General features: G+C 38.4%; 1 protein-coding gene across 1 annotated transcript in view; it reads left to right on the forward strand.

Moving 5' to 3' along the window:
* The window catches only part of SAMSN1 (SAM domain, SH3 domain and nuclear localization signals 1), a 101,442-nt gene continuing 73,948 nt past the window's right edge, over window positions 292-27,785 (forward strand). The window contains exon 1 of the mRNA XM_018053029.1: window positions 292-590. Within this exon, the coding sequence (XP_017908518.1) occupies window positions 330-590 (261 nt within the window). The 5' untranslated portion in view covers window positions 292-329. The remainder of the gene's footprint in view (window positions 591-27,785) is intronic.

Consider the following 27,785-nt stretch of genomic DNA (forward strand, 5'->3'; position numbering starts at 1 on the left):
CTTTAACCTTTATACACAACTTCAAAAAAAAGTTAGGTAAATCTGTTTTTACAAAACAAATCACTTAATATACCAAAGACACACTCTTTAAATAAATGCTAATTTTAAATTATTTTGTAAAATTATATGACTTCCCATGATGTTCATTCATTTCTATTACATAAAGGGAATTATAATTGTCATAATTTCTACTTGTGCAAAATTATTTGAAAGACTTACCTCTTTATTTTTATCATTCAGAAGATGAGGATGAAACATTGATTTCCTGTATGAAATTAGCCAAAAGCCAAGAAAAGAAAGTTAATGTTAACACAAGGGGGAAGGAAGCAATGGAAATTAGATTGGATTCTATTTCTGCATCACTGGTTAGATCCAGTGCTTCAACTCGACGCAGCTTGGCAGAAATGCTATCCCATAATGAAGGTGAAGTTCAGATGTGGAACAACTGGAAACCTTTTCCAGAAAATCCGTTGTGGACATATGTTGATTTCCAAATTGACCGGACTGGACTGTGGGACAATTGTTTCCACTGCACTCACCACTCCCGTCTCAAGTCTTCTTGTACAGATATGGATCTCCCACAATCATGGGTAAGTTCGTCAGCAGAAATGTATCATTTTATCTGGATGTTTGTATTAGCAGGAAAGAAACAGATAACAAACGTGATAATCAGTCAAATTTACCAGTCTCTGGAAAGTTACCAGAGTTAGAGCTGTCTTTCCAGACAGCAATGCAAATCTAGTGACTTCTGCTATCATGGTGCCACTGCATATATTCCTTGTGTTCAAATAAACTGTTGCATAGCTCAAACAGTAAAGAGTCTGCCTGCAATGCTGGAGAACCAGGTTCGATCCCTGGGTCTGGAAGATCCCCCTTTGGCATAGCAACCCACTCCAGTATTCTTGCCTGGAGAATTCCATGGACAGAGAAGTCCGGCAGATGAGAGTCCACGAGGTCGCAAAGAGACACAACTGAGCGACTAGCACATTCAATGTTTTCCAGAGATTTCTTTTTAACTAAAAGAGGATAAAGGATGTTGATTCAGATCAAGATGTTGTGTGCTGAATTGTCTAAATTATTGCTGTTGTGTTGAAGTTTCACTGATAATTAATACATAAAAGTGTTAGTCACTCAGGGGCTCAGATGGTAAAGAATCCCACTAATTTAAATGAGAATTTTCTTTGGGCCTACTATTCTCATAAATACATCACATGTATTATTTCATTTAAATCTCACAACCTTATAATATAGGGAGTGATATTCTAATATTAATTCTTTCCTGTTTTACTATTGAGAGAGATGAGGTCCAAAAAAGTAACAGGTACAATGTCACAGATCTAACAATTTGTGAAGCCAAAATCTAGAACCTCCACAGTCCTATGCAAAGGATCCTGATTTTAGCTAATGTATTATAGTGTTTCCCATGTACTAAACTAATGGTATATGGCACACAAGAAAGAGCAATGATCTGGAGTTAGACACATCTGGGCTTGAATTCAACTTCTGCTACTTGGGCAAATTATTGGAACCTTTTAAGCTTAATGTTCTCAATTGTAAAATGGAAGATGCTCAGTAGTTCAGTGATGCCAGACTCTTTGTGATCCCATTGACCGTAGCCCATCAGTCTCTTCTGTCTATGGAATGTTCCAGGCAAGAATACTAGAGTGGGTTGCCATGCCTACTCCAGGGGGTAATAGGGAAACTAAAATTATATAACACAGATATTCTAAGATTTAAGAGTGTAACTTTTTTTTTTCCAGATAAGTTACTCATCTGCCTGGTATATTCCTCTTTCCTTTAAAACCATCATCCTAACCCATAATACTTAGATCAAATACTTTGTCCTCTAGAATACTTGCCTGGGTCATACCAGATAGAAGCAATCTCTTTTTGCTTCGAACTTCCAGATCACTTAAGGGCATTCTTCTTTCATTGTATAGGTATTAAATCTACATTCAGTTCAGTTCAGTCGCTCAGTCATGTCCGACTCTTTGCGACCCCATGAATCGCAGCACGCCAGGCCCCCCTGTCCATCACCAACTCCAGGGGCTAACATAGAAACTAAAATTAGTCCAACTCTTTGCAACCCCATCGACTGTAGCCTGCCAGGCTCCTCTGTCCATGGAATGTTCCAGGCAAGAAAACTAGATTGGGTTGCCATTTCTGCCTTCAGGGGATAATAGAGAAACTAAAATTATATAGTTTCAACCATGTTCAACTCTTTGCAACCCTATGTCTGTATGTAGCCCATCAGGCTCCTGTGTCCATGGGATTTCCCAGGCAAGACTACTAGAGTGCGTTGCCATTTCCTTCTTAGGGGATCTGCCTAACTCAGGGATAGAACCTATGTCTCCTGCATCGGCAGGTGACTCTTTACCATTGAGTCACCAGGGAAGCAGAATGTCATGGGCACTCAAATATTTGAGTAACATTTGCTGACTAAATGAATAGAAGTTTTAGAAACTGACAGACTTTGTTACCATAGATCTAGAGAAAAAATTACTTCTTCATTGTCCAACTGTTCTATATTAATGCAGTCATTGCTGTTGTTCAGTGCTAAGTTGTGTCTGACTCTTTGAGACTCCACAGACTGCAGCATGCTAGGCTTTCCTATCCTTACTATGCCTGTTGAGTTGGTGATGCTATCCAGAGGATGGAGGCTCATCCTCTGCCACCCTCTTCTCCTTTTGCCTTCTATCTTTCCCAGCATCCGGTTGTCTCCAGTGAGTCCGCTCTTTGCCTCAGGTGGCCAAAGTATTGGAGTTTCAGCTTCAGCATCGGTCTTTTCAATGAATATTCAGGGTTGATTTCCTTTAAGATTGATTGGTTTGATCTTCTTGCAGTCCAGGAAACTCTCAAGAGTCTTTTTCAGCACCACAATTTGAAAGTATCATATATAAACTCTATTATCATGGGTGTGTATGAGTATTTGTGGGTGTGTGTGTTGGTTTAGGTGTGTATGCATAGTAATGTTTTTCTTTTACTTAGGTAATTTTGGCTATTTTAGTACATAGCTAAATGATTAAGTAAATAAGTTTTATCTATAGAAAGTCAAACATATCTGCAGAATGCTCAGAATTTCAGACGGTAATGTTCAGCATTTGTAACAGGAAAACCTCAGTGGACTTGGACAGAGGGTTCAAGAACATGTTAGAGTTAAATTGGTTTGGTAAATTTAATGGGACCACTTGCACTCAGGGATTTGAGACATAGAGTAAAAGAAGTTGAATGAGGGCAAAATATTATTTTTATATTTTACATATATATTCTATAATAATAGCAAGTAAAACTATCTAGTTTCATTTTAGCATATCTGATATTTTTCTGTAATAATTGCAGGGCTCTTATTTGGGTTATGCTTATTTTCCTTCTAGGCAAGATACAGAAGGCAGATAGTGCCAAAGAAAAAGTCTTCTCAAATGAGTGTTACTATCAATGACAGGTAGTCAGTAGTGACCAGATTTTTTTTCCAAATGTACCAACATATGCACATTCATTGGAGCAGGGCCTAAACCCCACATTTTGGGGAAAATAAAACTAATCCACAAACTAGTTTCTTGATCTCAGAAATCTCAACAAGAATGGATTCCTGTGTCTTTGATCTCATCATTGTATCAGTTTTGAGGCAGCCTGAAATTGGCTTGTCTTCAGACAGTCCTCGTTCTTCCAGATACATCTCCCTGCTAACCAACTTTGGGCTCAAACCCTCAATTCTAGCTCTTCTAGAGCTGGGCATAATGCCAACTCTGACATCACTAGCAGAGTGAGATTGGGCAAACTCCTTACCCTCTTTAATGAACAAATTTCAATTCTGTATTGGTTTCAGATCCTACTCATTTCTTTTCCTCTGAGTGACTTTTTGCATACTGAAAGCACTCATTTGTAAAACAAGGTTATCAAGGTCTACTACACAAAGGATGTTGGGATGATTAAATGAAATGGTGTCAGGACTCTGTCAATAGCAGGTGATATTTATACCCAAATCAAAGAGTCCAGAGCTTGTGCTGGGCTTGGAAAGTAGCAATATTTTACTCAGTTGAAATACCATAAACAAGCTGAATCCAGACGGGGAAATGTATTATTTGTGAAGAATTCTTCACAAAAGTCAAGAGGGGGAGAATGAGACATACAGATATTTAATGTGTGGTAAGGTCTATGGGACCTTAGTTGTTTGTAAGGTCTATGGGATCTGAGGAGTGGGGAGAGAGATGTGATTATAGAATTGCTATAAATTGAGAAAGACAAAAGATGAGATTTATGAAAGCAAATACCCCGCAAGAGAAATGTGAAAGGAAAAGCTATATAAGGATGCCAGTCTTTTCTAATATCCATGATGAGTGGTGTTGAGAGGGAATTCAGATGCATCTTAAGAAAGATAGCAATGAAAGCAACCAAAAATAATATTGAAACCAAGTGTTTACAATCAACTTACAAGAAGAGTGATGGGAGAGTACTTATGAAATCCTGCATGCTAAAAACTTGAAACATAACAAAAGAGGAGAATGAGCCATAGGCTTGGTTGGAATAAGGACAAGAAAGAATAAAGTTTGCATGTTGCAAAGGTGATGAGGTCTTCCTTTAATCTTATATTTTAAAAAAATAATGCAATAGCAGCTAATATATTTTTCCAAATCTGGGATTATTTTCTCAGATTTTTTAGAATAAACAGTTTTTCAGCTTAAGAAATGGAAATAATCTTGACATGAAAAAGGCGAACAGATATCCATTTTTCCCTTTAAGTGTCTAAAATGTTTTGAAATCTATTTTATAAAAATAGTGTGATATATTTAAAAATGACAATAACAAAATTTCCAGGAAGAAGGAAAGTCAAAGGCCTCGGAGAATACAACAGAAACACACACACAGAAGAACTGAAATGTAGTATAGACAGAAAAATGATAATGAGAAAGAAAATTTCATAGAGGTCAAAGAAAAATGAGTGAAGTTTATATACAAAATCTCAAGGTGACAAAATAAACAAATCTCTACTTAAAGCATCTTTATATGTATAAGAAGAGAATGAGATGAGTGAAGCTAGAAGGTCTTATTGGAGTATTACATGAATCCTTCAAAATCGCACCAAGAGAGAGTGTGGAGAGTGGAAGATTTCTTTACTGAACTGTTTCAGTGAGAGGAACAGAATGTTCTTGGGTCATACAGCCCCACCGCTAAGTGATTTCAGAGTTTCAATAATCTCCCTCCAAAACTACTGATCTGTGGGAGAAACGCTATCTGTGCCCATCTTCTACTTTTGTCTTCCTAATCTCAACCTCGGCAATCTCTCCGTCTCTCTGATGCTAGCCTATCTCTTTCAATCAACGTGACACATTATTACCAGATTAATCTACCAGATTAATTTACTTGACTAATCTACCTGATTAATGCTGCCTGGATAACAATTCTGCAGCTCAAACCTAATAATATTGCTGCTCCCCTTACGAACCTTTAAGTGTCTCCTCAACACCTACAGGGTCAAAAGCAAACTCATTGACCTAATCTGCTTTCTAACTAGATCCTCACAAGTCTCCTTCACACACACACACACACACACACACTCTCTCTCTCTATTAGCAAAGTGATACTATCATTTTGCTATCCAGATTTTCCCCCATCTTTATCGCTTTATTTTTACTGGTTTCCCATTTGTCTCTTCTTTTCTTCTCTATTTGATGAATAGTATGGAAGTTTAAAAAATATATATGGCCAAATTAGAATCCATGGTGTACACTTTGAAGGAAAAAACGTGTGAAAAGGAATAAGGATTGAGAGGACCAGTAAAAAGAGAATAAGGAGGGGCGTGGTTTAGGGAAAAAAATTAATTTCATAGGTTCTATTATCATTTTCTCTGTATATTAGTGATGTTAGACTCCTGACAAAAAGTCTCTGTGGTCCCACTGATGAGGGTATTAATATTTTTACAGGTTCAGTGCATGATATACCAGGATGACTGCTCCCATATCCACCCAGAGGAAGACAGGCTCTGAGACATCAATGCATAATTCTTCATAGTTTAATACCCTTGTTTCCAACTGTAACAGCAAAAGCTATTTGTTAGAACAGCTTTAAACTTTTATTTGTTTACCTTGGGATTATGGTAGTATGGAAAGAGAACAGGTTTTAATTAATAGATTTGGACAACTTGTGAAAAAGAAGGCAGAGTAAATGACAATTTGGACTGAGAAATTCAAAAGGAAAAAATAGGAAAATGGACAGAAAAGTACCAAAAGATATTTATACCTACTACACTTTGTGCTGAAATTAATTAACTTGAGAATCAAGATAATAAAAATAATTGTAAGGCCCTAAAAATGAACAAGGAAAAATAATTAATGATGAGTATTTTATGTGACAAATTTTTAATTATAGCCAATATAATGTTTGAGGGAAGGAGAATTAATATTTACCCGAGAAGAATTTGAAAAACAGAAGAAGCTGCAATAGTTTATTCATTCATCCATGTATTCACTCATTTAGCTAACTCATATCAATTGCCTCCTAAGCCACTGAGACTCTAAATGTGTGTGTGTAGCTGGGGGTGGGTGGGAAATCTACCATTTCATATCCATAATGAGAGTTTGAAAGTAAAAGTGAAAGTTGCTCAGTTGTGTCCGACTCTTTGCGACCCCATGGAATAGCCCCAGAATTCTTCAAGCCAGAATACTGTAGTGGGTAGGCTTTCCATTCTTCAGGAGATCGTCACAACCCAGGGATCGAATCCAGGTCTCCCACATTGCAGGTGGGTTCTTTATCAGCTGAGCCACCAAGGAAGCCCATTGAGAGTTTATAGGGTCTTATTTTAAAAAGGTAAAAAAGAAAAACAAATAATCACAGTTCTTTGTATAAAAATTCACAAAGATGGGAAACATATGGTAGTAATTGTACATAAAATCATCCTGGAAAAGATCCAGCCAGATGTGCAAGCACATTTACATGAAAAAAAGAGAGTTTATAGAAGAAACACTTAAATTATGAGATATTATAATAGTGCAAGATATCAGATTTACAGAAATTATTTAGGCTGAATTTGAAGAGAGTAAATTGTAATTGTTTATGAAATGTTTAAATGTCTTTTATAAGAAAATCCTGTATAATGAATATAAAAATAAAATGAGAAAATACAATTGCTCTATAAGTGTAAAACTGTATTCTAGAAGTCCAGGATAACTAGAGGTATCATTAAACTAGACTTTTGAATCTGAGCAATGTAGAATGCAAATGAATCCAATTATTTGCATTGGTGTTTGGCTTTTCTTAGTTTTGCAAACCTTCTGAATATCAGTGAAAACAACAGATCTGTGCCAGTCCTAGAACTGTTATAGAAACCAAGAATCTCTCTTTTTCATGAATGGCCTTAAGGTTTTGCCTCACTTTTCTCTGTTTTGTTGTTTTTCCTTTGTGCTTGTTTATTCAAGTGCATCGGAGAAGGCAATGGTACCCCACAGCAGTACTCTTGCCTGGAAAATCCCATGGACAGAGGAGCCTGGCGGGCTGCAGTCCATGGAGCCGCAAAGAGTAGGACACAGCTGAGCGACTTCACTTTCACTTTTCACTTTCATGCATTGGAGAGGGAAATGGCAACCCACTCCAGTGTTCTTGCCTGGAGAATCCCAGAGATGGCGGAGCCTTGTGAGCTGCCATCTATGGGGTCGCACAGAGTCGGACACAACTGAAGTGACTTAGCAGCAGCAGCAGCAGCAGCATTCACTTGCATCAAATTAAGAAGAAATTTGAATTAGTACACCCCATAATAAAATCTCTCTAAAGTCATCATAAAATGTTTGTAGTTTATAGTAGCTCTTATGATAATGATATAGGATCCATGATAATCAATAATGACTACATTTTGCCTTCTACAATCAAGATGAAGTTTGTTTCTCTGGATTCTCAAATAGACAAAGGAAGGCAACAAATATCAGTCTGAAGGGGACCAATTTATGCTCATTGATCATGGGGCACCTCAAGCTCCTCCTTCCTGAGAGTTTAACTCTTCTGCATATTTCAGCAGAATAAAGCCAATCTAAAGCTGGACCTTGACCCTTGCAAAAAGAGAGGTCTAAATGTTAGGACATTTTATATAATGAGTCTTGGAGAATGTTCCACGTATTGGTAGAATTTTTTCTGTGCCAGAGAAAGAAGCTCATAATTCAAATATTGCTAAGTAAGCTAAAGACCATGTCATATTTTGAGTGCACAGCCAGGTGTGTCAGAAGTTATGTTGTACATCAAAGGAGCACAGATTGGAGCCCAGAAAGTCAATTACAAGCTCACTGCTGTCACTTACTGGCGTCTCTCTGGATCAGGCTGCTTAATCTCCATGGTCTTCTGCATCTTCATCTTCAGAAAGAGGGCTATTAATGATCTTAAAGGCTCCTTTCTATCTTCAGTATTTGGGTTATGAGAGGACACCAAGAAAGTTATATCCTATGTGCAGAAAGAGGTTAGTACAAAACGACTGTCCTTCAGCTTTTTCAAATTAGCTCTCTTTTCACTTTTCAGATGACCATTGTTGGTCTTATTTCTATAATTTTTTTTACATAAGCTATTTTAGGTTTTGGTTTTTATTGTTCTTTGTTTTCCTGACCAACTGCACTTCCTCTGTCCTGGGTACTTCCTCATATTCTGAACTAGCAACCATGTATGTGAATACAGACTTTACTTGAGTTACAGCCAGGTTCCTCTGATTATGAAAACTTCTTCATAAACCAAAATGTCTAATTTCTATCCTCAGGAACTAAGAAGGCTTCTGTAACTCAAGAAGAGCTATTTCTTAAAATCCTTTTGAGTGCCATTTCAAAGGACAAAATCCTGCTTTGACAAATGGGTGGTGAAGTTTGAATAGGATTGTGGTCAGGGGCAGAAGAGCAGGGAGCTTTGTGGTATGCAGAGTGCTGGGCTGAAATGAGACAGCTTCTTCTGCTGTCATCACTCATCACACACACACAGGTGCATGCACGTGCACACACACACACACACACACACACACACACACACACTAGGTGCCACCTTTCAGATCTTGTTCTGATCATGTGTCGTTGTTCAGTCACTAAGTTGTGTCTGACTCTTTGCAACCCCATGGACTGCAGCATGCCAGGCTTCCCTGTCCTTCACTATCTCCCAGAGTTTGCTCAGATGCATGCCCACTGAGTCGGTGATGCTATCCAACTATCTCATCCTCTGCCACCTCTTCTCCTCCTGCCCACAATCTCTTCCAGCATCAGATTTCTTTTCTAATGAGTTGGCTCTTCGCATTACATGGCCAAAGTAGACATGTCTGGTCATGTAGACATGTCTGTATAATGACAACCATAGTCTCCATTGACTTAGCACTTGACTCTATTTTAAGTGTTTTATGTATCTTTGTGTTACAATTCCGTTAGGTTGTATTATTACTCCCATTTTAATGATAAGAGATTAAATCATTTATGTAATGTAACAGTAGCTTGCAGAAATATATATTTAAGCCCAAATCTGGAAGCATCTAAAATCGAGGCTTTGTAACTTTCAAGCTTAAGCTAGCAGTGTATCTAGACTTCCTCACCTGTGAAAAATGAAGATGTTCATTCCTAACTTGCAGTATAAAATGAGATGATATAAAATATAGTGAGTGATTTGACATAAATGAAATTATTCAACATAGGGGCCTAATTGCTTAAATAAAGTTCCTGTTTTTGAGAGGCAATATAACTTTTCTCAGATTTCATTTTTTTAAAAGTACTTTCTAGGAAAGTATTTATTTGGGCTGTGCATGAGCTTTCACCAGTTGCGGTGAGTGGGAGCTACTCTTCCCTGTGGTGCTCGGGTTTCTTATTGTGGTGGCTTCTCTGGTTGCAGCTCGTGGGCTCCAGGCATGTGGCTCAGCAGCTGTGGCTCCCAGGCTCCAGAGCTTGGACTCAATAGTTGTGGCTCGTGGGCTTAGTTGCCCCACAGCATGTGGAATCTCAGTTCCCTGAAAAGAGATCAAATGTGTATCCAGTGTATTGTCAGACAGATTCTTAACCACTGGACCACCAGGGAGGTCCCTCACATTTCATTTTATACTAGCCTTGTTTTGAGGAAAAAATATTCTTTCATCCTAGACATGGAGAAATTGAGACACATGAAGATTCAGTGAATTACCTGGGGTCCCATGGCAGATGATGGCAGAGGTGGTACTACATAAACCTCCTAACTCTCAATCCAGGCTTTTCCTATCACTAAGTTGTCTTTAAATTGTTCAGCATAAAGAAAAATAAACATGGTGGCAAAGAGGAGCTGTACATGGTAGAAACTACAAGCCTGCTCTTAAACTATGGCATCACTGCTTACAATCCTTGTGATTGCTAAATCACTTGATATCTCAGTTGCAGTTTTTTATCCAAATAGACACAATGAAGATTTTTTGTGTGGAGTTCTTGTAAAGAATTGGATGTAGAGTATTTAACTATATCTGACACACAGTTGGAACTTGATGAAGAAGAGCTACTATTTCTAGTGATAATTACTACTCTTTAGTTATAATACAAACTATAATTATGTGTTTATAATTATGTACCTTTCATTCAGTGACAAACATTATGTTTATGATACATCAGTTCTTGCTCTGAGCTGCGGGGCCACAAAGATGACCAAGACACACAGCTGATGTTGGAGTCTCTCCATCAGTAATTCTCAGCAATTTTGCATCATAGGCAATAATGTTACAGTAAATGAACATTTATGAGTTTTCACTAATTTTTAAGATTTGTAAATATAGCTTGCCCGATTTTCTCCTTATAGATAAGAAAACCAGAACTGCCTAGCTCTTCTAGCATGGGACCACTGCTTATAGCTCCCCAGAAGTACGTGACCCCAGGGTTGTGAATCTCGGAGACATGCAGACAAAAAGGAAGTGGGACTCAGGGTACACGTACTGGGCTCTCCATGGCCCTTTTCTGACTCCCCCAAATTATCACTGCATCAGCATATCAGCAGCATCTTTCAGATGTAAAATGATTTTAGCTTTTTAAAACTCCTTTCATATATTTTTCCATAATCATATCACTTATGCATGCCATATTTTATTTTAGAGTCAGAATATAACTCTCAGGCATAACATACCTTTTTCCTAAGAGAATGAAAAATGATGGAAAGAAATTCATGTCCCCTGTCTTTCCTGGGAAGTTGTAAAGCAACTGGTTGAATTCACTCTTAAAACCCTTATGAATATTCAGTGTAAGATCTTTATGCATCTCATAGTTCCTAGCTATTAAATACAACCGCATTGATGAATAATTAGATTAGAAATATGGCCTATTTGCCGTTCATCTCAAGCTCAACCCAAACTGAAGCCCTCATCTCACCGATTAAAAGAGATTTTCAACCAGGGCACAAAATAGATTAAAGTCAGGAACTCATTTAATTTATTCACTCAATAGTTTGTTTTGAAGTATTTACAGTGTGCCAGATAAGGAAGATAAAATGTTGAATAGAACAAACACTGCCATCCTCATAGTCAAATGAGAGACAAAAATAAAAATAACCACACAAATAAAAATGATAACTTTGATGAAATCTGTGAGCGCCACATGGCTCTATGGAAAGCCAGTAATAGGTAAATTTGATCTGGGCAAGGAGTTAGGAAACACTCTCAGGAGTGATGATGTTTGAGCTTCAATCTGATGTCAAAAGCAGAAGTGAACTAGCCAAAAAGAGGCTAGTTATGAGACTTAGAGGCTAGAATGAGAGTTAGCATGACTGCGAGAGAAAGCAAGATGAAGTGCAAGGCAGTTCTGAAGAACTGAGAAAGGACTGGACCCCTTATGGCCTCATAAGTTATGCAGAATTTTGTTGTCCATCTCCTAAAAGCAATGGGAAGCTATGCAAGGAATGTTTTAAGCTAATGGTTTGGGGTTTTTTTCTGTTTCCTGTTTATTTGTTGAGGTATGAGATATATGTTTAAATTGACAAGATTGCTTTCCACACAGTAATGAAATAGATTGGAAGGGAAAAATCGATGCTAGAAGATGGTGCCTTGAACTATAATGGGTAGAAAGAAGAGATGAACAGTTCTCAGGTTCACAGACTTGTGTCTCCAGAGTACACATTTCTCCAAAGGAAAGAAATGCCAGTTTTGAAAGTCATCTTTGTGATGCAAATAGAAAAGCCCCTTTTGCTTTGGGACAGATGGTCACAGAAAGCAGTGGAGAAGTATCCAGTGATGTCACTGAACCTTGCAAATCGGGCTCTTCATTTTTAAAACTTAGAAACTCATAACCACCACAATGCCTTAATGGAATCATTACCAGTGGATGAGGAAATGTCATCCATTTGCCTCCTTTGACTCCACTTGGACATAGGCCATTGTTTCTACAAAGAGTGGCTTGGAGCCATGTAAGGTTTCAGGAGAAATTGGCCTTTCAGAGGGGCATAGGAATAGATAATGCATATTGCCACCGTAAAATCTCTAATGAATATTAAGGGTGGCTTTCATTTGTGGTGATTGAAATGAACTCATAAATTCTCTCTCTAGGATGCGGGAATTTTTTCTTCCCTGTGGAGAGATTTAATGTATTTGTGGCATTCTGAATGATTTGGCAAGAAATCAGAGGTACCTGCGCACTCACCCGCAAAGGGCATTTAGTTTCTTGCCTAGGATAGTCACCACCACAAAATATTTTCTGTAGGAACCCAGAATGATTGATGCAACCTACCGTAAGTCACGACAAGGTGTCAACTGAAAAACTGGAAAAAAAAAAAAAAGTGGTTAAAGACACCGCAGCTTTTAAAAAAAAATTTGACTTTCAGAGAAGGGTTATTTCCTTTTAGAAAAAAATTAAAAAATGAGACCTGCCACCTGCAAGAAATTTAGATCAGTTGTTTGTGGCGAGGGACATCATATTTTGAGACAAACTGAGCAATCCTACTGCTCTCTGTATGGAGTAGATTAAACTGTTCCCACACAGTGATAAATACATTGCAAACAGCCATAACAGAAATACAGTAAGTTGTAGCAGTTAATGGTACAACTTCCAGTTAAAACAATATTCTTAGGATTTCTCTTGCCAGTCCCCATTTTATGTCTGCTATTTTTGATAAATTAAATTTTCACATTTGCAGAATCAATATCTTTCAAAGGTTCACAGTGAAAAGAATTGGAAGCAAGAGTTCTAGGGATCTTTGTAGTTATATGGGCCTGGGTTAGAAAAACCTACTCGGAAAAGTGCAAAGGTAATCTATGAAAACAGCACATGGGGATTCATATTAAAAATAGCATCCGCTCTAAGTTTTCTGTATACTTGGAAAGAAAATGGGGGAAAAGCCCAAAGCAGCAATTACCCAAAGGCATTCAGATTTTATGATGGAACATGGCAGAGAAACTCTTTTTCAGAGAAATTAACTTTTAATTCTCTTGAATGCTAGACTTTCAATTCTTGAAGTAAAAAAGAGTTCTGGGTAATTTTGTTCTGTTGGAGGAGTTTATTCCTTTGTGGGATGAATCCATAATCATACTTTCATATCCCATGAGTTAAGACATTATGAAAGAAGTTAATAACTCCAATGACCTGTATTCTATTTATATGAAGAAATTATGACTATCATTTAAAACACTGGATTTTTTTTTTTTTTTTTTTAGCTGTGCTGCATGGCATGTAGCATCTTAGTGACCCCACCAGGGACTGAACTCGTGTTTCCTGCAATGGCAGCATGGAGTCTTAACCACTGGGCCAGCAGGAAAGTCCCTAAGACACTGGATTCCTTTCTGACACAGGAAAACAAAATATGCTTCACTGTTGAAATTCTTCTGCATGTAGACTTGCCTCTCAGTAGGCTTCCCTTGGATGGGAAACTTCTTCACTTGTGAAGTTTCTAGGTTGGAGGATAAGCCAGATAGTATAGCTTCTTTAGCTGTAAAACAAGTGAATAATACTGATAATCACTAAGATCTCTTCCAGGGATAAATATTCATGACTCAACTCTGTGAGGAATAAGTAACATTTGTGAATTATATTAACACATCATCTGGGCAATAGGACTTGATTCCCATCAAAGTATTCCCAAACTCAAAGTCTTACATTTTAATTTGTAAGATGGTGAACCCCTATTTTTATCCAATTTTACAATAAATAGGCAAGAGAAAATGTGTAGTGTTCTTCAAATTGGATGTCTTACTGCTTGGGGGTCTGGGGGAATTCATTCTAGATGAGAATTAGGGGGCTTCGGAAGCCTGAAGATTTGAAGGAGAGGAGATACTGAAAGAAATGTCTGATGATTCCACATAAATCAATCTGTTTTCAAATTTGGCTAGAGTATTATATTCCAAATCTATTTATCAGTGTATGGCTTCATGAACCAACTATATCAGATTCACCTAAGGTATTTGTTACCAAGGTTTGCCTAGTCCAGATTTACTGAATCAGAATTTTTAGAATCAACATTCTTTGGCAAGCTCTTTAGATGATATTTTTATGTGCACCAAAGTTTGAGAATTATGTCTACAGAGTTCCTTGTTTCCTGATTTTTCAGTTCCATCTTCACCAGTCCAGGAAGTCTTCTGGAGAAGCTCTCATATGCATATCACTTTCAGAAGTTATTTAATCCCATAAGCACAACAATCCCATGAAGCAGATAATTCAGTGTTCCAAATGACGTAGTAAAGGATAGGAACAGTATGAACCTAACAGAAGCAGAGGATATAAAAAAGAGGTGGCAAAAATACACAGAGCTATACAGAAAAGATCTTTATGACAGAGATAACCACGACGGTATGATCACTTACCTAGAGTGAGACATCTTGGACTGCGAAGTCAAGTGGGCCTTAGGAAGCATCACTACAAACAAATCTAGTGGAGATAATGGAATTCCAGCTGAGCTATTTCAAATCCTAAAATATGATGCTGTGAAAGCGCTGCACTCGATACGCCAGCAAATCTGGAAAACTCAGCAGTGGCCACAGAACTAGAAAAGACCAGTTTTCATTCCAATCCCAAAGAAGGGCAATGCCAAAGAATGTTCAAACTACTGCACAATTGCACTCATTTTACATGCTACCAAAGTAATGTTCAAAATTCTCCAAGAAAGGCTTCAAGTTCCAGATGAACTTCCAGATGTTCAAGCTGGATTTAGAAAGGCAGTGGAACCAGAAATCAAATTGCCAACATCCATTGTATCATAGAAAAAGAAAGAGGATTCCATAAAAACATACTTCTACTTGACTACACTAAAGCCTTTGACCATGTGGATCACAACAAACGGGGAAATTCTTAAAGGAATGGTGAATGCCAGACCACCTCGTGTGAAACCTATATCCATGTCAAGAAACAACAGTTAGAACCGGACATGTAACAATGGACTGGTTCCAAATTGGGAAAGGAGTACATCAAGGCTGTATATTGTCACCCTGCTTATTTAACTTATATGCATTGGCTATTCGAGGTTTTTTGTATTTCCATACAAATCTTGAAATTATTTGTTCTAGTTCTGTGAAAAAAAAACGCTGGTAGCTTGATAGGGATTGCATTGAATTTGTAAATTGCTTTGGGTAGTATACTCATTTTCACTATATTGATTCTTCCGATCCATGAACATGGTATATTTCTCCATCTATTAGTGTCCTCTTTGATTTCTTTCATCAGTGTTTTATAGTTTTCTATATATAGGTCTTTAGTTTCTTTAGGTAGATATATTCCTAAGTATTTTATTCTTTTCGTTGCAATGGTGAATGGAATTATTTCCTTAATTTCTTTTTCTACTTTCTCATTATTAGTGTATAGGAATGCAAGGGATTTCTGTGTGTTGATTTTATATCCTGTAACTTTACTATATTCATTGATTACCTCTAGAATTTTCTGGTGGAGTCTTTAGGGTTTTCTATGGAGAGGATCGTGTCATCTGCAAACAATGAGAGTTTTACTTCTTCTTTTCCAATTTGGATTCATTTTATTTCTCTTTCTGCTCTGATTGCTGTGGCCAAAACTTCCAGAACTATGTTGAATAGTAGTGGTGAAAGTGGGCACCCTTGTCTTGTTCCTGACTTCAGGGGAAATGCTTTCAATTTTTCACCATTGAGGATAATGTTTGCAGTGGGTTTGTCATATATAGCTTTTATTATGTTGAGGTATGTTCCTTCTATTCCTGCTTTCGGGAGAGTTTTTATCATACATGGATGTTGAATTTTGTCAAAGGCCTTCTCTGCATCTATTGAGATAATCATATGGTTTTTATTATTCAATTTGTTAATGTGGTGAATTACATTGATTGATTTGTGGATATTGAAGAATCCTTGCATCCCTGGGATAAAGCCCACTTTGGTCATGGTGTATGATCTTTTTAATGTGTTGTTGGATTCTGATTGCTAGAATTTTGTTGAGGATTTTTGCATCTATGTTCATCAGTGATATTGGCCTGTAGTTTTCTTTTTTTGTAGTATCTTTGTCAGGCTCTACTACAAAGCCACAGTCATCAAGACAGTATGGTACTGGCAAAATGACAGAAATATAGATCAATGGAACAAAATAGAAAGCCCAGAGATAAATCCACACACATATGGACACCTTATCTTTGACAAAGGAGGCAAGAATATACAATGGAGTAAAGACAATCTCTTTAACAAGTGGTGCTGGGAAAACTGGTCAACCACTTGTAAAAGAATGAAACTAGATCACTTTCTAACACCGCACATGAAAATAAACTCAAAATGGATTAAAGATCTAAATGTAAGACCAGAAACAATAAAACTCCTAGAGGAGAACATAGGCAAAACACTCTCCGACATAAATCACAGCAGGATCCTCTATGATCCACCTCCCAAAATTGTGGAAATAAAAGCAAAAATAAACAAATGGGATCTAATTAAAATTAAAAGCTTCTGCACAACAAAGGAAAATATAAGCAAGGTGAAAAGACAGCCTTCTGAATGGGAGAAAATAATAGCAAATGAAACAACGGACAAACAACTAATCTCAAAAATATACAAGCAACTTATGCAGCTCAATTCCAGAAAAGTAAATGATCCAATCAAAAAATGGGCCAAAGAACTAAATAGACATTTCTCCAAAGAAGACATACGGATGGCTAACAAACACATGAAAAGATGCTCAACATCACTCATTATTAGAGAAATGCAAATCAAAACCACAATGAGGTACCACTTCACATCAGTCAGAATGGCTGCGATCCAAAAATCTGCAAGCAATAAATGCTGGAGAGGGTGTGGAGAAAAGGGAACCCTCCTACACTGTCGGTGGGAATGCAAACTAGTACAACCTCTTTGGAGAACAGTGTAGAGATTCCTTAAAAATTGCAAATAGAACTGCCTTATGACCCAGCAATCCCACTGCTGGGCATACATACCAAGGAAACCAGAATTGAAAGAGACACATGTACCCCAATGTTTATTGCAGCACTGTTTATAATAGCCAGGACATGGAAACAACCTAGATGTCCATCAGCAGATGAATGGATAAGGAAGCTGTGGTACATATACACAATGGAGTATTACTCAGCCATTAAAAAGAATACATTTGAATCAGTTCTGATGAGATGGATGAAACTGGAGCCGATTACACAGAGTGAAGTAAGCCAGAAAGAAAAACACCAATACAGTATACTAACACATATATATGGAATTTAGAAAGATGGCAATGATGACCCTGTATTCAAGACAGCAAAAGAGACACAGATGTGTATAGCGGACTTTTTGACTCAGAGGGAGAGGGAGAGGGTGGGATGATTTGGGAGAAGAGCATTGAAACATGTATACTATCATGTAAGAATCGAATCACCAGTCTATGTCCGATGCAGGATACAGCGTGCTTGGGGCTGGTGCACGTGGATGACCCAGAGGGATGTTGTGGGGAGGGAGGTGGGAGGGGGGTTCATGTTTGGGATTGCATGTACACCCGTGGTGGATTCATGTCAATGTATGGCAAAACCAATACAGTATTATAAAGTAAAATAAAGTAAAAATAAAAAGTTATAAAAATAATAATAATAAATGAAATAAAATAAAATAAAAATAAATAAAAGATAGCACCAATTCATCAAACTGTAAACTTAAAAAGAGTGAATTTAATGTATGTAAAATTTTCCTTAACAAATATAACTTAAAAATAAATTAAAAAAAAAAACTTATATGCAGAGTACATCTTTTGAAATGCCAGACCGGATGAAGCACAAGCTGGAATCAAGATTGTTGGGAGAAATATCAATAACGTCAGATGATACCATCTTTATGGCCGAAAGTGAAGAGGAACTAAAGGGACTCTTGATGAAGGTAAAAATGGAGCATGAAAAAGGTGGCTTAAAATTCAACACTCAAAAAACTAAAATCATGGCATCCAGTCCCATTACTTCATGGTAAATAGAAGGGGAAACAGTGGAAACGGTGACAAACTTTATTTTTGGGGGGTCCAAAATCACTGCACATGGTGACTGCGGCCATGAAATTAAAAGACACTTGCTCATTGGAAGAAAATCTATGACAAACCTAGACAGTGTATTGAAAAGCTGAAACATTACTTTGCCGACAAAGGTCCATCTAGTCAAAGGTATGGTTTTTCCATTAATCATGTATGGTTGTAAGCTTCCCTGGTGGCTCAGAGGTTAAAGCGTCTGCCTTCAATGTGGGAGACCCGGGTTTAATCCCTGGGTCGGGAAGATCCCCTGGAGAAGGAAATGGCAATCCATTCCAGTATTCTTGCCTGGAGAATCCCGTGGATGGAGAAGCCTAGTAGGTTACAGTCCACGGGGTCCCAAAGAGTCAGACATGACTGAGAGAGTTGGGACCATAAAGAAGGCTGAGTGACCAAGAATTGATGCTTTTGAACTGTGGTGTTGGAGAAGACTCTTAAGAGTCCCTTGGACTGCAAGGAGATCAAACCAATTCATCCTGAAGGAAATCAATCCTGAATATTCATTAGAAGGACTGATGCTGAAGCTGAAGCTGAAGCTCCAATACTTTGGCCACATGATGCAAAGAGCCAACTCATTAGAACAGTCCCTGATGCTGAGAAAGATTGAAAGAAGGAGGAGAAGGGGACGACAGAGGATGAGATGGTTGAATGGCATCACTGACTCAATGGATATGAGTTTGAGCAAGCTCCAGGAGATGGTGAAGGATAGGGAAGCCTGACACGCCACAGTCCATGCGGTCACAGAGTCAGACATGACTGAGTGACTGAACAACAGCTAATGAGGTAATAGGACTTGGAGGATTGAGGAAGTTGCCCAAGCTGTGTTTCAGGGTCAAACTGGGTTTTCAGTCTTCCAAATCCCATTTCTGTAAGATACTCAAATTACACTGGGACCTCACACTGAGAACACAGCAAAGGAATGCACTGGACAGCCCTAGGGATTTCTCAGTACTAAAGACTCCTGTGATCTGCCTGTATGAAAGTGTACAAGGCCTCTAATGGGGGAAGCTGACATTTCCCCAGAGACAGTTTTGTGCTTTCCAAACTGATTTGGTTGAAACTCCAATTTGAGAGTATTTTGAACTTTTGATATATCATCAGTTCAGTTCAGTCACTCAGTCGTGTTCGACTCTTTGCTACCCCATGAATCGCAGCACACCAGGCCTCCCTGTCCATCACCAACTCCCGGAGTTCACTCAAACTCATGTCCATCGAGTCGGTGATGCCATCCAGCCATCTCATCCTCTGTCGTCCCCTTCTCCTCCTGCCCCCAATCCCTCCCAGCATCAGTCTTTTCCAATGAGTCAACTCTGCATGAGGTGGCCGAAGTACCAGAGTTTCAGGTTTAGCATCATTCCTTCCAAGAACACCCAGGGCTAATCTCCTTTAGAATGGACTGGTCGGATCTCCTTGCAGTCCAAGGGACTCTCAAGTGTCTTCTCCAACACCACAGTTCAAAAGCATCAATTCTTCGGCGCTCAGCTTTCTTCACAGTCCAACTCTCGCATCCATACATGACCACAGGAAAAACATAGCCTTGACTAGACGGACCTTAGTTGCCAAAGTAATGTCTCTGCTTTTGAATATGCTATCTAGGTTGGTCATAACTTTTCTTCCAAGGAGTAAGCATCTTTTAGTTTCATGGCTGCAATCACCATCTGCAGTGATTTTGGAGCCCCTCAAAATTAAGTCTGACACTGTTTCCACTGTTTCCCCATCTATTTCCCATGAAGTGATGGGACCAGATGCCATGATCTTCATTTTCTGAATGTTCAGCTTTAAGCCAAATTTTTCACTCGCCTCTTTAACTTTCATCAAGAGGCTTTTTAGTTCCTCTTCACTTTCTGCCATAAGGGTGGTGTCATCTGCATATCTGAGTTTATTTATATTTCTCCCAGCAAACTTGATTCCAGCTTGTGCTTCATCTAGCCCAGCATTTCTCATGATGTACTCTGCATATAAGTTAAATAAGCAGGGTGACAACATACAGATTTGATGGACTCCTTTTCCTACTTGGAACCAGTCTGTTGTCCCATGTTCAGTTCTAACTGTTGCTTCCTGACCTGCATACAGGTTTTTCAAGAGGCAGGTCAGGTGGTCTGGTATTCCCATCTCTTGAAGAATTTTCCACAGTTTATTGTGATCCACACAGTCAAAGGCTTTGGCATTGTCAATAAAGTAGAAGTAGATGTTTTTCTGGAACTCTCTTGCTTTTTCCATGATCCAGCAGATGTTGGCAATATATCATAGAGTAGAAAAGTCCCCAGACAAAGGGTATAACAAATGACCAGCCCTCTTATATATTTTCTAGATTTTATAAAATGCTTTTGAATGTAAGTAGCTTTTATGATAATAACATAACTATTATTTATTTTTGCAACTTTCTAAATAGAATCTGATTTTCTCTACTGGGTAATTGTTGTGTTCTTTCTAGTTTAATACCCAAGCTGGGTAAAAATCATTCACCTTACTCATTTGTGAAAATTTCCCCAATTTATTAGTAATGCTTATTTTAATGCTCCCATTTATCAGCCATCTCGTCTGCCAACTCCTCCTTTACATAGACAAGTTGGATTGTCTTCCTGTAGTACCAGTGACATGGAACTCTGCCAACATTTCTGTATGACCTAAGGCCCCCAACACAGGGTTCTACCCAACTGCTGAGGAGCAAAAACCATCCGCTCTGTCAGAGGGTCAAAGAAATGTCCTGTTTTTCTAATTACACAGCCCATTTACTTTAGTAATGGTTTCCAGTATCACTTGGTCAGGATCTTTAAATCCTAAAGTGTTCGAACCAAATTAATAGATTTGAAAGGGATCTTGCGGTGGTCTGTGTGTGTATATGCATGTGTGTGTGCTGTGTCTTTTTGCATCAGATAACAATAACATAACTCAAAAAGAAACAGTGAAAGGGTTCATTTGAGTCACTGTGGCCAACCTTCCTCTGCCTTTATCTTTATTCTAAACCAACTTTTAAGTGGCATTATACGGTGGTAGCCAGATATAATGCAGTAAGATTTTTTTTTTTCCTTAATGTTCCTTCAAATGTCAGAACAGGTTTGGGAAATGATAATTGTTGGTGTGAAATGATAACGAAGCTGATAATCTTGAAATATTTATGTTAAAAGGTTTTTTGAAATTGAGTACTTAGGTTTTGTAATGTGCTTTTACTGACAGTCTATAACCCTTGGATATCCTTTATTCACCACAGTTAGAAAATTTGATGCCTGTATTTATTGTGCATTAATTCAGTTCAGATGAAAGTAGGAAAGAGGCTCCTTTGAATAAAATGCAAGCTGAATTTAAATTCAACCAAAGGAACCACAGCACAAGTGTGGTTACTCCCAAAGAACTGCCAGCCATCATTCTGGTCTTTTTATCTGGGCAGCTTGTGGGAAAGGTGAGCTTTCGTCTTTACCAATAACAAAAGCAGAACTAACTAGAACTTCAGTCTGCATATATGGAAATGAGAGTGAATAAGCTGTGATATGTCTCTGTTCTTTCCACTGTCTACATTTCTGCCTCCTCCCCACCCCACTGGCAAATGTACATTACTTTGCTTTTTAAAATGAAACTGGTCAACAATCACCCAATCAAACCAATATTTCTTAACCCCCCAGTATCCACATAAGAAGTTTTCATTTTTTGTGTGACTCACCATTTTGTACTCACCATGATGTTTAGAAGTTTCTGCAACACTGTAAAAGAGGAAGGCCATTCAACTTTAAAGGGAGAGATCTTGAGTTTAAATTTGGAATCCATAGTATACACAGACACATTACTGTCTGAATCCCAGTTGCTTCTTCTCTGTAGTGGGAAAAATATAGCCTTTCTCCCAGACTTATCATTAGGATGGCAAGAGATATTTTATGTAAAGGTGCTTAGCTCTCCACCTGGCATATAGATGGTGACCAAGAGCCCCAAGAGTCAAGTTTAAGAGGAAAGAAATACATTTTTAGAAGGCTGAATCTCAAAGCCAGGGGGGCGATTACAGATTCAGGTGTAAATGAAACATTTTGTTAGGCTCATTGACCTGCGTTTGAACTTTACTACTGTCTAAACTTTTCAGTATTGCTCCCAGAGTAGATGTTAACTTTATTCATAGATGATAAATAGTTGAAATATTTACTGTATATTTCCAAGGTGTCTGTATGGTATGCACACTCAGTTGCTATGTTTTGTACACCTCTTTGCGACCTCATGCACTGTAGCCTACCAAGCTCTGCTGTCCATGGGATTTCCCAGGCAAGAATACTGGAGTCAGTTGCCATTTCTTCTTCCAGGAGATCTTCCTGATCCAGGGATTGAACCAGAGTCTCCTGAATTGCCAGGCAGGTTCTTTACCACTGAGTCATCTGGGAAGATCGTCTATATAGTATATAAATCAAAGTTTGTCTTCTTCTCTGCTTTACATGCTCTGTGGTGTGTCCATTCCCTCCACTGGATTTCAGTTGTTCCCCAGTCCCTTTCCCATCCCTCTGAAGCCTGAGCATCATCTGGTAACTATGTGTTTGTTGCAACGTCTCCTCTCGGGTTGATTTTGAATCACCCTTCTCTGCTCTCAGTTTCTTTCTTTGACTGCTCCTGAAATATACTCCTCTGAGTTCTTAGGAGGAAGTGACAGTGTAGTGAGGCATTGGAAAAGAATAACAAAATAGAAAGTGAGAAAAAGGAAGAGATCAGAAGAAGGGAAGGTGGCCCATTCCCTAGCTCTAAAGCTAACGTTTATATTTATAGTTCAGTTCAGTTGCTCAGTTGTGTGTGATTCTCTGTGACCCCATGAATTGCAGCATGCCAGGCCTCCCTGTCTCTCACCAGCTCCTGGAGTTCACTCAAACTCATGTCCATCGAGTCGGTGATGCCATCCAGCCATCTCATCCTCTGTTGTCCCCTTCTCCTCCTGCCCCCAATCCCTCCCAGCATCAGAGTCTTTTCCAACGAGTCAACTCTTCGCATGAGGTGGCCAAAGTACCTGAGTTTTAGCTTTAGCATCATTCCTTCCAAAGAACACCCAGGGCTGATCTCCTTCAGAACGGACTTGTTGGATCTCCTTGCAGTCCAAGGGACTCTCAAGAGTCTTCTCCAACACCACAGTTCAAAAGCATCAATTCTTTGGTGCTCAGCTTTCTTCACAGTCCAACTCTTGCATCCATACATGACCACTGGAAAAACCACAGCTGCCTGCTAAAGAAATAATGGGGTTGCTTTTGGCTTGCTGTTTTCTCCCTTAATTTGCTAGTGAATTTTATTCTACATAAAGGGTTTGTCTGCATGGTATAGTGGAGTCAGAGAGGCTGGAGTTCAATTCTTGACTACTTGTCAGCTTTCTGACTTTAGGTGAGGGAGCTGCTTTGTATCTCTGTTTCTTCTTTGTAAAATAGGAGATAATAACACTTTATATAGCTGTTAAGAGGCTTGAGTGAGATGTAATGATCTACAGTAGCATATCAGTAAATATTTGTTCATTTTCCTCTTCTAAAATCTATCTTCTTCTCATCTCATTCTATACTTTAATAACAAACTAGACTGAATATTGATTATGGAAAATGTTGGCTGTTCAACTATAAACTATATCCATATAACTCTTCTTTCAATTAATATTTTGGAGGCATCTAAGTTCCTATCTTTGATGATCTGATTTTAAATCAATGCATGAGTCCAAATAACACATGCAAATCAAACATTTTTTTTTTAAGTGGAGATAATTTCCAATGCTAGGCAACAAAGTAGGAACTAAAACATGGTGTTTGGAGAAAGGAATAAAAAAAAAAATGAATGAATGCCATTGGAAAAGTATACTTAAATCAGTAACCCATGTAGACATAGGGAACTTTTGGTTTACTTTTGTTACCGCTCTTAAATGTGCTTGTATTAGCTGTTCAGTCTTGTCCTATTTAGATAATTCTACCACTATGGGTGCTGAGACACATGTCAATCACAGAGAGATAAGGTACTTTTCTGTCAATATACACGTTCACAACTGCTCCCAAGTATTTTATATCTGTCCTCTCCTGTTTTGCGGGGTAAAACAGGAGATACAATACAATGTAAGGCCTCTAATCTCTCTAAAACGTCATTTTATAGGAAACACTAACAGAGCACTCTTGCTGTTTGTGTACCCATGGCTTAATAAGTGGGCAAGAAGGTCGCATGACAGTAGTTCAACACTACATCTCATGACAAATGACAGATGAAGAGGCCAGTGGCTCCGTTAGGTCCAGTACTGCCCTTAGCTGCTTCCTTAAATCAAAAATCTTCATCTCTCTAAGCCTTAACTTTCCCAAGCGAATCATATGATTTTTACATATCAGCGTCCAAGACATCTGAGCATTAACTTATTATACAAGTTTTTCAAGTTTCTTTAGTACTCTGTGTTTGACAATCTCACTGATTTTTACATTTGTTATATTGTAACCTTCGTATTAAAAAAATGAAATTATATTAAATTGCTTCATCAATATAATATGATTAGAAGCACATTTTGAGTTATGCAATGTAATATTTTATAACACTATCAGTTATGGTATTCAGCAAATGAGATGAAAGATACATGGAGATGGCTTGTATTCATTAGTTTATCTACTTATCTATGCAAGGATGACATGTGTCTCAGGAGGTTATAAGGAAACTACAGAATGTGAATCAGAATGTCTTACCAGGGCCTTGTTCGTTAGTGAATTCTGTGACTTCAGTAAAAATAGATCCCTTGTAAAGTATGTGTGTGTGCATTTATGTTGCTTGAAACACGGAAAACACACTCAAGACTTCTGTATTTATTTTAGGATCTATTCAAACTAGTCAAGATTAGAAACAGATACTAGTCAAGATTAGAAACAGCTAAAGAGTATACGACCTTGGAAGTGTAAGTGTCGTCGGTTTGAACGCCACTTACTCCAATTAGAGAGAAGTCATTTGCTTGCGTCAAACCTGCCGATTACTGCAGTCCAGGACACTTCTAGGAAATACCTCAACAGAAATAACAGCTGCAATCCAGCATCCTTAGTATTGATCTTAGTGATAGTATGCTTCTTAACAAGTTTTTCTGCTGGGGAATAGACATTTCAAGACATGGATATAAACCAGATTCTGCAATTAAGATAAAGAACAAGAAAAATAATTCTGAGAACTTAAATGGCTTGCTACTGGAAAATTAATTTTATTCATATCATGGTTCTAAGATTTTTTAACTGAATTTTTAAATCAAGATATCAATGTCAACATCATTTTAAATGTCCGATTATATCATCATTTTTCATTGTGACATTCCCATCACTAAGTGATCTGGTAGGACTGAATTTCAAAATATACCCCTTTCTTTATCCAGGTGACGTTATGCAGACAGGAGAGCTCTAATATAATATTTTGGACCAAACTGAGTGGAGAAGGATGCTCTTTTCTCCATCCTTTGTGTTTGTTTCATAGATGAGGAGATACTGAGGAACTGTGGGAGATACTGAGGAATAAGCTTTGGAAACTTCGCAGATTCTCTCCATCCCCCATCTATGCTCCACACTTCAGCCAGAAACTTTTATCTAACACACAAGTATGGTCAGGTTGCCCTCTTGCTTTGACAACAGTTCTTTAGTAGTTTCCATTCCCTACAGATCATAATCCCATTATATTCAAATCTACACTATTTATTTAACATGATGTATCAGTTTCCTAGGGCTTCCCTGGTAGCTCAGATGGTAAAGAATCTTCCTGCAATGCAGGAGACCTGGGTTCGATCCCTGGGTCGGAAAGATCCCCTAGAGGAGGGCATGGCAACCCACTCCAGCATTCTTGCCTGAAAATCCCATGGACAGAGTAGTCAGGCAGGCTACAGCCCGTGGGGTCACAAAGAGTTGGACACAACTGAGCAACTAACACTTTTCATTTACTTTTCATCAGTTTCAAAGGGCTTCAGTAATCAAATACACATCCTGGGCAATTAAAAACCGTAGATATTTATTATCTCACGTTTCTGGAGGTCAGTCCAAAATCAAGGTATTAACAGGGCCATGATGTCTCAGAAAACTTTATGGGAAGATTCTTAAGATTCTTCTGGATTCTAGCTCCAGGTGTTCTGTGGCTTGTGGCTGCATACATCCAATGTCTGCCTCCACCTTCAGGTGGCTATCTTCTCCTTGTGAGTGTCTAGGTATATGTGTGTGTGTGTCCAAATTCCATTTTCTTTTAAGGACACCTGTCATGTTAGATCAATAGGTCACTCTAATTAAGGATAACCTCACTTGAACTAATGATGTCTACAACAACCCTATTGCCAAATAAGGTCACATTATGAGACCCTGAGGGTTAGGACATTACCACATCTTTTTGGAAGGATACGATTCAACCCATTACACGTGATCTCCAAGTCCTTCACAGTCTAGCCTTAAGCAACCTGCCAGCCCCATTATCTGTCTTTCACCATGTGAGGCTTAACTGCTCTCTGTGGGGAAGTACCCCTCCCTCCCAGACCATACCAAACCTTCTCAGGCGTTTCACCCTATCATATACTCTTCTTCTTGGTGGAATGCCCCTGGATTTCCCCTGGTTTGCCTGGCCAATTCCTATTTCACTCACTATTACTCAAGTCCACTTTAGGATTTTACCTCCTTAGTAAAATTTTTCCTTAATTCAGATATACTAGCAATTTGCCCGTGCCTCTTGGGTTGATACGGAACATATTATATTGAATTCTCAGTTTGTTGGTCTGTCTTCCCACTGAACCGGTAACTCTCAGAAGGTAATACCCTTGACATTCCATCTTTGGACACCTGGTAGAGCGCCAGGCCCACAGCAGACATTCAAGACATATTTGTTAAACAAATAAGATACTTGCTTAACATATCTTGGAATATAACAAGAATGAGGAGAGGAGCTGTATAAGTAATATTTTATGCCTGTGGGGCATGCAGGTCCCACTCAGTTCTCTCTGAGTCTGTTCGATGGAGGGATTCTGCCAAATATTTCTCCCCAGGGCAGGACAGCGAGTCTCAGGAAAGGTCTTAAAGCATGCGGAGGTTTCCTAAGCTTGTGGTGGCCAGAGGTGTGCTGGCTTAAAGATTAACACCAGACTTCTAGTTTCCAAACTGGTACCTTCTCAAGGTGATAATGAGTGGATTGTTTTCACCTGCTGATTTTCAGCAGAGGAGATGACCTTTGCAGGCTGAAATAAAGAAGTTGGCTCTGCATGAACCATATGACATACTTACCGATTGTGTTAGAGCTAAAAAATAAAAAATACACATTTTCCCCTAAGTATTTATCATTTTATAAATGATAAGCTTCTTTTCTCTTTCAGAGGAGAAGTGTTAGTTTTCTAAAGTATCATCTCCACAAAGATGAGTCAAGCTTTAATATTTAGAGAATTATAGAGCCAGATTTGTAGTGGAGATAGGATCAATATAATTTGTTTCAATAGTAAAGAAGCTA

Source organism: Capra hircus, chromosome 1, assembly GCF_001704415.2.
Source record: "Capra hircus breed San Clemente chromosome 1, ASM170441v1, whole genome shotgun sequence".
Taxonomy (NCBI): Eukaryota; Metazoa; Chordata; class Mammalia; order Artiodactyla; family Bovidae; genus Capra; species Capra hircus.